Source organism: Pelobates fuscus, chromosome 3 (genome assembly GCF_036172605.1).
Source record: "Pelobates fuscus isolate aPelFus1 chromosome 3, aPelFus1.pri, whole genome shotgun sequence".
NCBI classification, from domain to species: Eukaryota; Metazoa; Chordata; class Amphibia; order Anura; family Pelobatidae; genus Pelobates; species Pelobates fuscus.
Genome location: NC_086319.1, coordinates 424,281,177 through 424,295,713, shown reverse-complemented (window position 1 = coordinate 424,295,713; position 14,537 = coordinate 424,281,177). Strand labels below are relative to the sequence as shown.

The 14,537-nt window shown below is 44.1% G+C and overlaps 1 protein-coding gene across 1 annotated transcript in view; it reads right to left on the bottom strand.

Moving 5' to 3' along the window:
• LOC134601573 (phospholipid scramblase 1-like) overlaps positions 1-14,537 on the bottom strand; it is a 122,648-nt gene that overhangs the window by 25,203 nt on the left and 82,908 nt on the right. Inside the window, exon 6 of the mRNA XM_063446096.1 lies at positions 3,827-3,988. Within this exon, the coding sequence (XP_063302166.1) occupies positions 3,827-3,988 (162 nt within the window). The remainder of the gene's footprint in view (positions 1-3,826; positions 3,989-14,537) is intronic.

Below are 14,537 nucleotides of genomic sequence, written 5' to 3'. Positions count from 1 at the left end.
GGCCCTGGGCTCCAGGGTCTAAATGGTACTGGTAAGGGTTGTAGCAAGCCAGCTATTTTAGATGTGTGACCTTTAGCACGAGCACAAGTTGTGCATGATCCAACATAATCTTTGACGTCCTGTTGAAGAGAGGGCCACCAGAATTTTCATTGGATACTTTGAAGTGTTTTTCTTTGTCCCCGATGGCCAGCAAAAAATTAGTCATGGCCAGCAAAAAGTGATACAGTACTTTCAGACGTGTTTTTCTCTGGTACATACATTTTCTATGTGATAATGGAAAGCCTTTAGATTAAGTGGGGAGTTTGTAGTATTTTTGATCTTCTGTAAGATATGAGATATGTGGCCAACAAAGTGATAATTTTGTAGGATGATTTCATTCTATTTGGATGTTTGACTGTCTGTTGTGTAAATTCTGTAGAGAGCATCAGCATTTAAATTTTGATCCAGGACGCTAGGTAATATGAAATGAAAAACGTGAAAAGAACAGCGCCCATCTTGCTTGATGGGGATTAAGACGTTTAGCTGTTTGGAAGTATTCCAAGTTTTTATGATCAATATAAATAGTTGTGGGGATTTTGGCCACTTCCAGTAGATGTCTCCATTCTTCGAGTGCTTTTTTAATAGCTAGTCATTTTTTTATCTCCTACATCGTAATTGGATTCTGCCTCGGTCAACTTATGAGAGTAAAAGGCTATGAGGTGTAATCATCCGGTTAAGTTGCCTCTTTGTGATAATACCCCTCCCGTAGCTGAGTTGGATGCATCAACTTACATGAAGTAAAGTTTTTCTGGATCAGGTAAATGAAGAATAGGTAAAGTGGTGTATTGGACCTTTAGATCGTCAAATGCTTTCTGTTCTTTTGGAGTCCAGTTCCATTTTGTTTCTTTCTTGGTAAGATAAGTGTGGGGTCGGATTACTTTGGAAAAGTTAAGGATGGATTTCTGATAAAAAAGCAAATCCCACAAATAGTTGGGTCTGTTTCTTGTTTTAGGATGTAAGGATGGTGGTCATTTTTCAAAGATCCATCTCTACTTTATCTGGTTTAATGATGAAGCCCAAAAATTCCACACACTCTTATTTAAGTATACATTGTTCCATTTTTGCATACAGATTGTTTCTTCGTAAATGTTTCAACACTTCAATGACCTGGAGACGATGAGTATGCAGATCGGAAGAGAAAATTAAAATATCATCTAAATAAATGACCACATATTGATCAAGGAGATCACGGAAAACATCATTGAGAAAATGCTGAAAGGCGGCAGGAGCATTACACAGTCCGTAGGGCATGACCAAGTATTGGTAGTGACCATAGTGGGAATGAAACACTGTTTTCCACTCATTTGCCTCATGGACTCGGACCAAATTATAAGCACCTCTTATGTTCAGTTTACTGTATATTCGTGCTGTTTGAAGACGTTCAATAATAAGATGGAATAATAAGCCGTTCTGGAATAAGCGATAGGGGGTACTTATTCTTGAGAGTAATGTGATTGAGAGCCCTAGTCCACACAGGGTCAAAGACTTCCATCCTTTTTCCCAACAAAGATAATCACAACCCCAGCAATGGAAGTGGAGGGCCTGATGAATCCTTTTTTCAGATATTATTTTATATACTCCTTAAGGAGTATACAGAGGGTAAATTCTACCAAAAGGGATAGGGGCTTCGGGCAATAAATCAAAAGGACAGTCGTATTTTCTGTGGGCAGGTAATGATTTCGACTGGGTACCTCCACCAGTCACGCTTCCTAGTTATTCCCGAGGTGTTATAAGCACTTTACCGGACACCATAAGCACTTGGTTGGGGTCCCACCTTCTCCGCCAACCCTGGACCCAAGTCCTGGATCCAGCTCCCAGTCGATAGACCTCTCCTCCAAGAGAGTATAGCAGGTATAGCAGTGTAGTTCTTACAAGAGCTAGTGATTATAGCAATCCAAGGAACAATCCCAGGAGCAGGGATTATAGCTGGTATAGCTATTCCCTACAATCATGAGACTGTGTGTTGAGGGTGAAGTGAACTAACTTTAATGGGATCACACTTGGGCTTTAAGGAAAGTCCCCATGCAAGGGGCACTCCCACCTGGACTTGAGAGTAAACCACCAAGAAACAAACACACAATTACATTGGCTCTCAGATCCAGGACAGTCCCATACATAAACAGATAATCCTTCCTCGGTGCCTTTGAGATAATTGGATCAAAAACTGTACTAATCTAATCCAATTATCTCCAAAACATACTTTTCCCCAAACATCCCAAAAGTACCCCAAAAACACATAAAGCCTCACAAAAGTTACATCCCCTGATAGCCCTGATCTGGTTGACCAACATATCCAAAAAATCACCCAGATCAGTTCAGAGGTTCAGGAATTTCCTGGAAGTCATTTGACCGACCACAGGCATGGCCCCATGCCCAAAACAGTTCCAGAGAATCAGGGCTTGTGGTCGGTCTAGTTCGTTGGTTTGAAAACAAACAAACTACCAAACACAGTCAATAGTCTTACCCTGGGCTTGTTCACCTCATCCAGACCAATGATTTCACCGAACAGTGCCTTTCTAAGTTGTATAGAACCGAATGCAGGCGATGATGGAAGTCCAGCGGTGTTCGGGAGTTTCTGTGTCTCTCTTTAGTTCCATGAGATTCATGCCCAAACACCAGTGCCTGCGTTCATGTGAACAAGATGGCCGCCACCTTGTGGTTGTCCATAGGAATTGTGGCCACCCAGACGAACAATTAGAACACTGCAGTGAGAAACGTTCTAAGTTGTTAATAGGTGTTAACAAGCTCCCGGGTGGTCTATGGTTCATGCGGTTGTACGATAACCGAACCATATAATCCCAATTACACGAACAGAGTCTTTTCAAAGTATTTTTTAGCCAGGTCTATTGCAGGTGCCATAGTCCTGGGGCAAGAGGCTGGCGAGCAGGCCCCTCCAAAAACCAGTGGCGAGGTTCTGTTGGTCACCAGCAGTTTTATGCTTTTTGGCTCAGTGATTTTATTAGCAAAACATATTGTACTAGATACCTCTGCTTTGTTTTTGTTCTTTCCTTGAGCTAATCTGGTTGAAGAAGGTATTTATGTATGTATTTTTAAAACAAATGGAGGTCTTTTAGTTACCTCCAATGTCCATGAGAGGATTGAGCCCACCTGCCACATCAAGGCAGACCCCCCTAGGTGGGTCCTAACTCTAACCATTCACCTTGCCTCCTTGAGCCTTTAAAAATACATAGGGATAAAGGATAGAGCGCAAGTAACATGTTTTTCTTTGGTTTTTACTATATATTGGGGCTGATGTGTACTGTAGTCATTGCAGCCACCCAGGAGTGATGGGAGTTGAGCGCAGGACTTTTCTTTCTGCATTTGTATCCAATTTTTGTATTACTCAGCCTTGTTACAATGCAGCCGCCCATCCCATGTGTTCCCTATTAAGGGTTAATAATGTATAGGGGTGTATATAAAAAATACCCCTTTCTGTCTCATTAGAGATTTTTGCCGGAGGCTCAAGGAAGCAAGGTGAATGGTTAGAGTTAGGACCCACCTAGGGGGGGTCTGCCTTGATGTGGCAGGTGGGCTCAATCCTCTCATGGCCATTGGAGGTAACTAAAAGACCTCCATTTGTTTTAAAAATACATAGGGATAAAGGATAGAGCGCAAGTAACATGTTTTTCTTTGGTTATTACACTGTATTCATTAATAACTTTCTGCACTATAATTGCTTTGCTATTTTTGTTCTTGTTGCTATATCACCTAGCAATAGATACCCTTGATATAGATATAGCGCCCCCTATCTGTGTCACTATACATGGGGATGGACAAACTTAATTACCTCAAAGCAGACATTGCCGAAGATATTGGTGTGAAATCCAGGTCCAACGATAAGGAGGACAAGTTCTTCGGTTGAATTTAAGATGGAAAGGTGGGTGACGAGATTATTCCAGTGTAGGATGACAAACGCTATGGGGCATCCAGAGGCATCAAACACCTTCACCTGTCACCAACGAGATATCAGGAGTAACATATTCTGTAATAACTTTTAGTAACTGAGTATATAACTAACGCAAAAGAAGATTAGTAATTAGTTAACATATTTTGATCCTCTATAAGTGTAACAATGATCCAGTAAGGATGATACAATGTCTCAACTGTGAGTCTCATAAAAGCTCTGAGTGGAGCATGTTAGGTTTCCACTCTCTGTTTTTGTCTAAAACAGTTAATTTCTGCCCATAGCTATCCATCTGGCCAACCACTGGCAGCACATAAATCCAGATGTCTTCACTAGTGGGAGTTGATCAGAGTTTGCCTTTGAGATAAACTCACTCCTAAAAGACTATGATCCACTAAGCTCCTACCTCCCTGTCCTGTTCCCTAACTTTTTGGACCCTCACTGAGAGCCAGAGTTTCAAGACACTATTAGTGGGACCAGTCTAAAACTGCTCCAGAACTCTGGTCCAGCCACTTATTTCGGGAGTTCCTGGTCATCTTGTACCTTCCCTTTCCCCACTTTCCCAGTGACCCAAAAGAGCACTTTTTGGAGGGAAGCTTCTGTCCCCAGAACTGAAAAATCACTCCCTGAAACCACAAAGGAGTTCCTTTTTGCCACAGAGATATTTCTCCCGGTAAATTACCGAGGATTGACCCCAACCACATGGAACTCTTTACGGGCAAGGTTGTTGTAGTGGTCGGGCAAAATTTTGACTGTGTGGTGTTTGAACAATTCTGCACGGATTCAAGCACTTTTTTTTTCCAGACTGGGCACTGTGATCAACCCTTTAATGTAATGTGGGGATACCTTAATGTTTAACCCCTTAAGGACCAAACTTCTGGAATAAAAGGGAATCATGACATGTCACACATGTCATGTGTCCTTAAGGGGTTAAGGGATGTTTTGGAGGTATTTCTGTGTCCTGGAGATAATTAGTTCTCCTGTTATCCACTAAATTATCTCCCAGACACAGAGACGCCTGGGAGGGCTCAAGTGTTCATGAATAGAGACCCCATACTGTGTATAAATGTGTGTGCTTTTGCATGAATAAAGCAGTTCTTGTACCCTTCATCAAGTCTTGACTGATGTTTTGGTATGTGGGATGTAATGGATCACCTGGCACCCCAACTGGGTACCTCCGTTGAAGGATGCTCCTAGCGCTTCCTGAGGGCTCCAAGCACTCCAGCCGACACCATAACCACCGTAGATTCCTTTCGAGAGCAAGACAGGAACAAGCTCTTAAAAGAGCTAAGTGATTAAAGCTCAAGGGAGTATGCAGAGCATAGCAATCCCCTGTAGTGATATAGCAATTCCTCCAATAAGAGACAGGACTCTAGATTGAGGGTGAAGTAGAACTCTGTTTACTTGGCACCAAAGGGCCTTCTTTTATGCAGGGTCAACACATACAGGACCATACTAAAACGTTTCTTGTCCACACAGATGCCTCCATGTTTGGGCTGGGAGCTGTGTTGAGTCAAGTAGGGGGTGATGGGATGGAGCATATCTCAGCCGGAAACTATTACCCAGAGAGGTCAGCTATGCCACCGTGGAGAAGGAATGTCTGGCTCTGGCATAGGCATTAAAGAAATTATAACCCTATCTCTACAGCCATCCTTTACCTTAATGACAGATCATAACCCCTCATCTGGTTAAACAGGGCTGCTGGAGACAATCCCCGTTTGTTACGTTGGAGTCTCACCCTACAACCCTACAATTTCACCATGCAGTACAAGCCAGGCAAACAGAACGGCAATGTGGATGGTCTATCACGGCAAATGGAGTTGGAACCTTGACCATACATCCCCAAGCCAACCCGGCAAGGTCTAGGCGGGTATGCTGACCTAAAAACTAATTGGGGGGGCCTAATTGAGTGGTGGGTGGGGGCCCTAAATTAGAATGAGGGGGGGACCTAATGTCCTCCCCCTGGCCCCCACCCCTGAGCGGTGGGTGGGGGCCCTAAATACTAATTAGGGGGGACCTAATGTCCTGCCCCCTGGCCCCCACCCCTGAGCAGTGAGTGGGGGCCCTAAATACTAATTGGGGGGACCTAATGTCCTCCCCCTGGCCTCCACCCCTGAGCGTTGGTGGGGGGGCACTAAATACTAATTGGGGGGACCTGAGCGGTGGCCCTCAATTACAATGAGAGGGGAGGAACTAATGTCCTCGCCCCCACCCCTGAGCGGTGGGTGGGACCCTAAATACTAATTGGGGGGACCTAATGTCCTCCCCCCTGGCCCCCACCCCTGAGCGGCGGGTGGGTGCCCTAAATCAAAAAATTAACATCCCCTCCCCCTGGTGACTAGGGGTCCCCAAACCCCTAGTCACCACCCTCCCCCCAAGAAATTAAACCCTACCTACCCCCTCACCCTAAAAATAATGAGGGGGGAACATTTAACTAAGTACCTGAAAAAAAATTAAATAAAACTTACCATTTGATGTTTTCTTCTAAAATCTTATTTTTTCAGCCCCCAAAAAAAGGCCAAATAAAAATCCATAATAACCGAGCACAAAAAAAAAAAAAAAAAAAAAGCGCAAAAAAATAATAATCCATCTTCACCCGGCGAGGGCTCCGTGCAGACTGAGCTTTGCAGGGCGGGGGAAGGCTTATAAAGCCTTGCCCCGCCATGCAATTAAGCTCAGAGCACTCTGATTGGTGGGTTTAAGCCATCCAATCAGAATGCTCTGACAGGTAAATGAAGAGACTGACAGGTAAGTCTCTACATTTACCTGCCACAGCACTCTGAATGGTTGGTTTGAAATCCACCAATCAGAGTGCTCTGTGTCATTTTACACAGCGTGGTAAAGTTCTTTGGAATTTTCCCACGCTGTGTAATTTGACTCATAACACTCTGATTGGTGGATAAGGTAACCAATCAGAGAGTTATGAGTCAAATTACACATGCAGATGTTCAGACCGGTAACTCTATTATCTCTCAGTTACTGGAATCCACATAAAAAGTACACCAAAACCATACTCAATTTCCAAAGGAACCTCACAAGTCTTGATAATATACATGAGCTAGCTCAGTTTGTAAGTGCTCTGATTACAGAGCTTGTTCAAGTGGAAAAGTCACAGGTTCAAATCCTGGCATTGTAAACTCAGCTATTTTCATTCTATGTTTCTATTAAATTAGAGGGACAAAGGTTTAAAAATAATATCAGGAAGTATTACTTTACTGAGAGGGTAGTGGATGAATGGAATAGCCTTCCAGCTGAAGTGGTAGAGGTTAACACAGTAAAGGAGTTTAAGCATGCGTGGGATAGGCATAAGGCTATCCTAACTATAAGATGAGGCCAGGGACTAATTCAAGTATTTAGAGAATTGGGCAGACTAGATGGGCCGAATGGTTCTTATCTGCTGTCACATTCTATGTTTCTATGTCTTATAACCTCGAATAGCTATTTGGACAACTTGGGTGCTTGAATCTGTGTGGTGGAAGGGAATCGCCATTGGGGTAAAGTTTTGACCGGCCACATGGTTGTAGCCCAAAACAGTTCCATGGAGTAAATTGCTGTGGCCGGTCAACTTTCGGGAGTTCCTGTGTGCATAAAAACCAAATGCTCCCAAAAAGCACTCTCCTAGCTTATCTGAGATGGAAGCAGGCGGCGGTACAAATTCAGCGCTATTCGTGAGGTAGCATGTACGATTACAGTCGATGTCCAAATACCGCTGCCTGCATTCGAGAGACAAAATGGCCGCCATTCCACAAAGCATGTGCGTTCGGTCATACGAATGGCGGCCACCCAGAAAGAGCACTTAAGTTAATGGGTTCTTTGAATTTAATGAGTCCGGGGGTGGTCTAGGTTAGGAAGGTAGAAGAGTGAGAAATGGGTCTTTGTTGGGTAACCGAACAACCAGGGGTATAAATGAAACGAAAGTCAAATAAGTGATGTGGTTTTCTGTCACAATCACACTTCCCCGGAGGTTTGAGACTGGATCCAGGATCGAAAACCCCTAACTGTGACCTCACTGAAGCAGCATGGTGGGCGGATGAATACATGGATGCCCGCCGCCACCAGAGATCAACACCGCAAAGACTTTTTCCCCGGCTAGCCCTACCTACACCAGGGCCACTGATTCAGCCCAACACGCTTCCAACCCCGCTATGAGCTACAATGTCACCAGTGCCAAATATATGGGCACTTGAGGCGTGAATGCCCCTAAATAAGGAATGGACTTAATGGACCCCATCCAGTGAATAGAGCAGCTGCCCACTGCTATCACTCAGAGGCAGCACCCCGTATTTCGGCAAACTCGTCCAAGGACTCTGTGATACTGGGATCACCCTCACCTTGGTCAAGCTCCTGACTTGGCCATAACAGGAAGTTCGGTAGCCGTCCGTGTGGCTGGGGGAGCAGTCTATCTGTTGCCAACTGCCAGGGTTCATCTAGATTGGGGTGCAGGGTCAGGTGGAGGTCGGGTTGATGCAGGACTTGCCTGCAGAGGTTTTACTAGAGAACGACATGGGCAAGCTTACATATGTCTTTATCCCAAGCAGAGGAACTATACCCAGTGATCACACGGCAGCAGGATATAGCTCACATCCAGAGGCTCAGGTAAGAGAGAATCCCTCTTCCTTAGAAGCCCTTTCCCTTGGATACCCCTGCTGATTGTGGGAGGGAGTTAACCACTGACCACACCCTCCACGTATATAGGGACCGGGTCACCTCCAGTCAGGCTGTGCTCGAGGGAGAGAGATATTCCTGGGTAGAGAGAGGAGTTGCCCCGAAGAGCCCACGATATCTCACTACCCGGATGTAGCAGACTCATTCCCTTTCTGTTCATTTGTCCGTACCCCCCTTGTTCGTTTCCCAAATGGATGGTGTGTGGTCCCCCTTTTATACCTCCCTGAACACCGACCTCCTCCAGCTGTTTCGTATAACCGAAGGGAATGGCGGCCATTTTGTCTACCGAGCACAGGCAGTGGTAGTTGGTCAAACGCCTTTTCGGGCTACACGATCTTGCGAACCCTGGCAAACATTGTACAGCTGCCCATCCTACTTCCCGACCAGCTAGGCGAATGACGTTTGGGAGATAGGAACTACCGACTAGGGGGAGCATTTGTAGTTGGGGGATTCTATCATAAGAGGTGTGGAGCTGGACAATAGCTGCCTTGTGAGATGTCTTCCTGGAGATACTGCTCACAGAGACAGAAGACGTATTTGTAATATCATTAAGCGTGCAAAGCAGGAAAGGGAATTGGTGGTACTCGTCCATTTAGGTGCAAATGACTTGACTTGCAATGAGGTTTCAGAAGTAAAGGTAGGTCTTGAAAATGTCCTGTGAACAGGACGAAACGCGCGTAGACACAGTGCCTTTCTCCTCTGCTTTTTATTTATATTGATTGTCTAGCATGCTGATATCCATCAAGTATATCTATGGTTTACTGCCTGTGTGACTGCCTTCATTGAGACCCTATGTGTTCTACCATTCATCAACAAGAGAAACAGTTTTTTATCACCACATTTTGATCTTAGAACTGTTGTTTCTATTTTTGAATCATTTGGATCGTCACCTCTGGTTTTTCGCTTGCTGGCATGTAGCTGCCCAAATTTATTATTATCTACCACCCTCTTGTTTAAGTTAATATTGTTAAGCGAGCAAAGCAGGAAGGGGAATTGGATGTACTTGTCCATCTTGGGACAAATTACTTGGCTTGCAATGAGGTTTCAGAGGTTAAGGAAGTTTTTAGTGTTTTTGCCAAAGATATACGGCAGGTTGCTTCCACACTGTCATTCTCTGAAGTTCTGCCTGTGCATAACACTCAGAACGACAGGCGGATGCGTATTAGGGACTTTAACTTGTGGCTTGGTGATTGGTGTCGGGAGCAAGGATTTGGCTTTATTTCTCATGGTAGCTCTGTTTGGAATGGAAATAAACTGTACAAAAAAGATGGTTTGCATCTTTCTCAAAAGGGAACAAATGTTCTCAGTGAGCAGTTCAGAGGTTTTGCTAGGATGTATTTAAACTAGGAGGGGGGGCAAAAGGGTGATAAAACATCAATCCAATTGTCCCCCAAAACAAGGACAGAAAGTGCCTGTAGCAAGTGTGTTAAAAAATGATAAGCTCAGAGTCATGTCTACAAATGCTCGCAGTTTAGGGCATAAGATCCATGAACTTGTGGCAATAATGGCAACTGATAGTGTAGATTTAGTCGCTGTTACTGAGACATGGTATAATGAGAAAAATGACTGGGACAAAGCAATACCAGGGTACTCTTTATATAGAAAAGACAGGGAAGGCAGGAAAGGGGGAGGGGTGGCCCTGTATGTTAAGGATAGCATAAAATCTAGCCTAATAAAGGTTAGTGAGGCAAACTGGGCAACTTGGAGTCCGTTTGAGACCTCACTTGGAGTATTGTACGCAGTAATGGAGACCATATCTTCAGAAGGATCTTGACAGAGAAGGGCTACTAAACTGGTTCATGGATTGCAGGATAAAACTTACCAGGAAAGGTTAAAGGATCTTAACATGTATAGCTTGGAGGAAAGACAAGACAGGGGGGATATGATAGAAACATTTAAATACATAAAGGCAATCAACACAGTAAAGGAGGAGACTATATTTAAAAGAAGAAAAACTACCACAACAAGAGGACATAGTCTTAAATTAGAGGGACTAAGGTTTAAAAATAATACCAGGAAGTATTACTTTACTGAGAGGGTAGTGGATGCATGGAATAGCCTTCCAGCTGAAGTGGTAGAGGTTAACACAGTAAAGGAGTTTAAGCATGCGTGGGATAGGCATAAGGCTATCCTAACTATAAGATAAGGCCAGGGACTAATGAAAGTATTTAGAAAACTGGGCAGACTAGATTGGCCGAATGGTTCTTATCTGCCGTCACATTCTATGTTTCTATGTTTAATTTGCTCTCTAAAAGCCAGGGAGAGTGTTCATCGGTGTTCACGCAGGATCTCCCAAAAGTGGACCCTTTTCTCTGGAACTGTTTCGGGGTAGCACCTCGTGGCTGGTCGGTCAGAACTTTACCCGAATGGCGATTCTGTTCTACCAAATGGATCTGAGTGCTATCTGGACAACTTGGGTGCTCAGATCCAGGCTATTTGGGGATATAAGACTTGTGGGGTTCCTGTGGACTAGTGCTCCGCTACAGTAAGAGAGGTATTTGAAAAAAGAGAGGCAAAGAGATTACCTCCTCATCGTTCGTATGACTGTGCGGTAGACTTGCTGTCTGGTTCTATGCCTCCTAAGGGCAGGGACTATCGACTATCAGAAAGGGAGAACAATATAATTGAGGAGTACATCAAAGAGTCACTGAATAAAGGTTTCATTAGAAAATATTTGTCTCTAGCCGGAGCAGGATTCTTCTTTGTATTTAGAAGAGAGGGTTGTGACAGTAGTCACCATCACTTGGAGCAGAAGGACACTTTACAAAGGTTTCTAAATATTTCCAAGTCTAAGTCACCCTGCGCCCATTATAGGTGCAGGGTGTTTATAATTTGTTTGTATATTTTTAATTGCTTTGTGTGCCCTCCTGTCCTGCTGGTGCTTGTTACCAACTAGTGGATTTGGCTATGGAGCCTGTAAAGTGCTCTCTGTTGGTAGCAACAGCAATATGCACTACCTGAATAGCAAGGCTGGTTAATTTGCACATTCAAGTAGATTTGCATATTGCCAATTCTAAAGGCAGGAGTGATATTTTGTGTTGGTTATTGACTTCCCCACCCCTTTGTAGATATGTTATTGTGTTATTATAATTCCCTGTATGTTTTCTGATATGTTTTGAGTATATGTATTTTTATTGAATTGTCACCATAAGTTTTAAGTAAGGTGCATTTGGGCCAGTCCCAAGAAAAAATAAAACTTTGTATGTTAGTTCCATTTGGGACGGTGTCCTGTGTGGCAGAGTCGCCCTTTGGTCTATAACATCCCTGCAGTTCTCCAGGATCTAATCAATGATGTCCTAGTTGACATTGTACCTTTGTGTGCTGTAGTATACCTGAATGATATACTGCTCCAGTCTTCAGATCTCCAATCACACCATCAACATGTTAGAATGGTGCTAATCAGATTGCTTCAAGATGAGTGGTATTGTGAATTCGAAAAAAGTTTTTTTGTTTAAAAAACAGTACAATTCTGGGGTATGTTATATCAGAGACAGGCTTTAGTATGGATCTGACAAAACTAGAAGCAATCACCTTTTGGCCACTTCCTCAGGGACTTAAAGCAATTTGTTTTATTGGGTTTGATAACTATTACAGAAACTTCATAAATACTTTTTCCTCTATAATAAGTCCAATTATTCATATGACTAAAAAAGGTTCTAAACCTCGTGAATGGAAACCAGAAGCATTAGATGCCTCTCAAACTTTGAAAAATGCTTTTCCTAAAGCTATAGTTTTGGCACATCCTGACCTGTTGTTATCTTTTATCCTAGAGCTGGATGCTTCTGTGTCTGAAGTAGGAGCAGTCCTGTTTCAGAGAAAAAGTCCAGAAGATCCATTGCATTCATGTTTTTTTTTTTTTAAAGAAATGATCTGATTCAGAGAGAAAGTACGAAATAGAAAAAAGGAAACTTCTAGCTATAGTGTTAGCTTTCAAGGAAAGGAGGCATTTACTAGATGATTCCAAATATCCTATTCCGATGATAACAGACGGTGATGGCCACCACGAGAGGATGAGGGGTTTCGCCGCCAGAGATGTTCTTTCCCCCTATTCAGCGTGATGCTTTCCAAATCCCAAGGCCGGTATAGCTGTGTAGCTCTTACAAGAGCTGGTGATTATAGCAGGTATAGTGGTTCCCTACAAACATGAGATGAGACTCCATGTTGAGGGTAAGCAGGAACTGATTTATTGGTAGTGTCACGGTTGCCGGGCCACCGCGTGGCACGGCTGTGCCCAACCGGCACAGCTTCGCCGACAGCACGAACTTACCTGCTCGTCGGCGAGCCGACAACCGCTTCCCCGCATCCTCCGGTCGTCGCGCCCGGATCCAAAATGGCGCTGACCACGTGGTCGCGCCTAAACATAGCTCCGCCCCCAAAGTTTATACTGACGTGCGCGTGACGTCACAATGTCAACGCGCATGCACGTTTTGGGGTCAGAGGTCGCCCTCTGACCAATCAGACCTTAGAGAGGGATATTTAAATCCCTAGCTCACCCCAGTACCTTGCACTGTCGTGGTTTCCTGTTCCTGGTTTCCTGAGAGTGCTTTATCTTTGTGAATCTGATTTCCTGGTATCCTGATCTTGGCTTTTCCCTGGTTATTCTGAATTCTGGTTTCCCTGACTTGGCTTGTGTAAACTGTATTGTGTATTTTCTGGCTTCCTTGACCTCGGCTTTCCCTTTGACCATTCTCTGTCCCTAGCATATTAGTCCGACCATTCTAAGGTCCGGTTTATGCTCTGTCCTTTTATTTTCCTTTCCTTGTATATGTATATGTTTACATAGTTTCTGCGTGCTGAACACACTAGTAGTCGTGACAGGTAGCCACAACTGGCTTTTTAAGTCAATTTCCATGCAAGGGGCACTCCCCCCTGGATCTGAGAGTAAACCACAGTAAAAACATATACACAGGTCCAGGGCACTCCCATACAAAGTTGGTTAATCCTTCCTCTGTACCTGGAAGATAATTGAGTGAAGCACTGTACTAAACTCATTTATCTCCAGGTACAGAAAAACATAAAAAATACAGACCAAAACCCGCTGTGTGTGTTCGCATCTAAAGATGGCTGCTGCCACGTGTTCGGCTATATGAACGGCGGCCACCTAGCCGACTGCTCAGAATGTTGGTCTAATTGCGGTTATTGAGGTGCGAACAGAGATGAAAAGGGTCAATGAGCAGCACACGCCAACCCTGGGTGGTCTGGCTGTTAGGTAGTTGATTCGGATTACGAAACAGATAGATGTTCGGTGAGTTCATATACCGAACTATACAGTCGATCAAATAAACAAAAATTAACAATGTATAATTCAGTGGTAGGGGAATCCGTCACAGTGCTCCCAACTTGTGGAACACTCTGGCAGACCTAGTTTGAACTTTTTCGGGTCAACTTGGGGATGTCCGGGGTTAAGTCAGTTGGTGAGCTGATTGCCTGGACAACCCATCAGCGTTGCCGTTCTGCTTCCCGCGTCGGTAATGGATGGTGTACTTGTATGTTTGCAGGGCCAAACTCCATTGTAGTAATCGCCCATTGTCCCCAGAGTGTGAACTCTTGTCTGTATAAATAAGGAGTCAATTTCTTTAATACTCAGACCAAAGCTAAACACTTCTTTTCCACTGCTGCGTAGCTCACCTCCCTGGGTAACAATTTCCTGCTGAGATACGCTACAGGGTGCTCTCCTTCATCTTCTCCAACTTGACTTAAAACTGCCCCAAGTCCGAACATGGAAGCGTCTGTGTGGACAATGAAACGTTTGTTAGGGACTGGGGCAGCCAAGACAGGAGCATTTACTAGAGCTTGTTTAAGCAACTGGGAAGCAGCTTCACATGCGGGAGACCACAGGACCTGTCTAGGTAAATTCTTTTTTGTCAGGTCAGTCAGGGGTTTAGCTATAGTACTACAGTCTGCTATGAACCGCCTACAGTACCCAGCG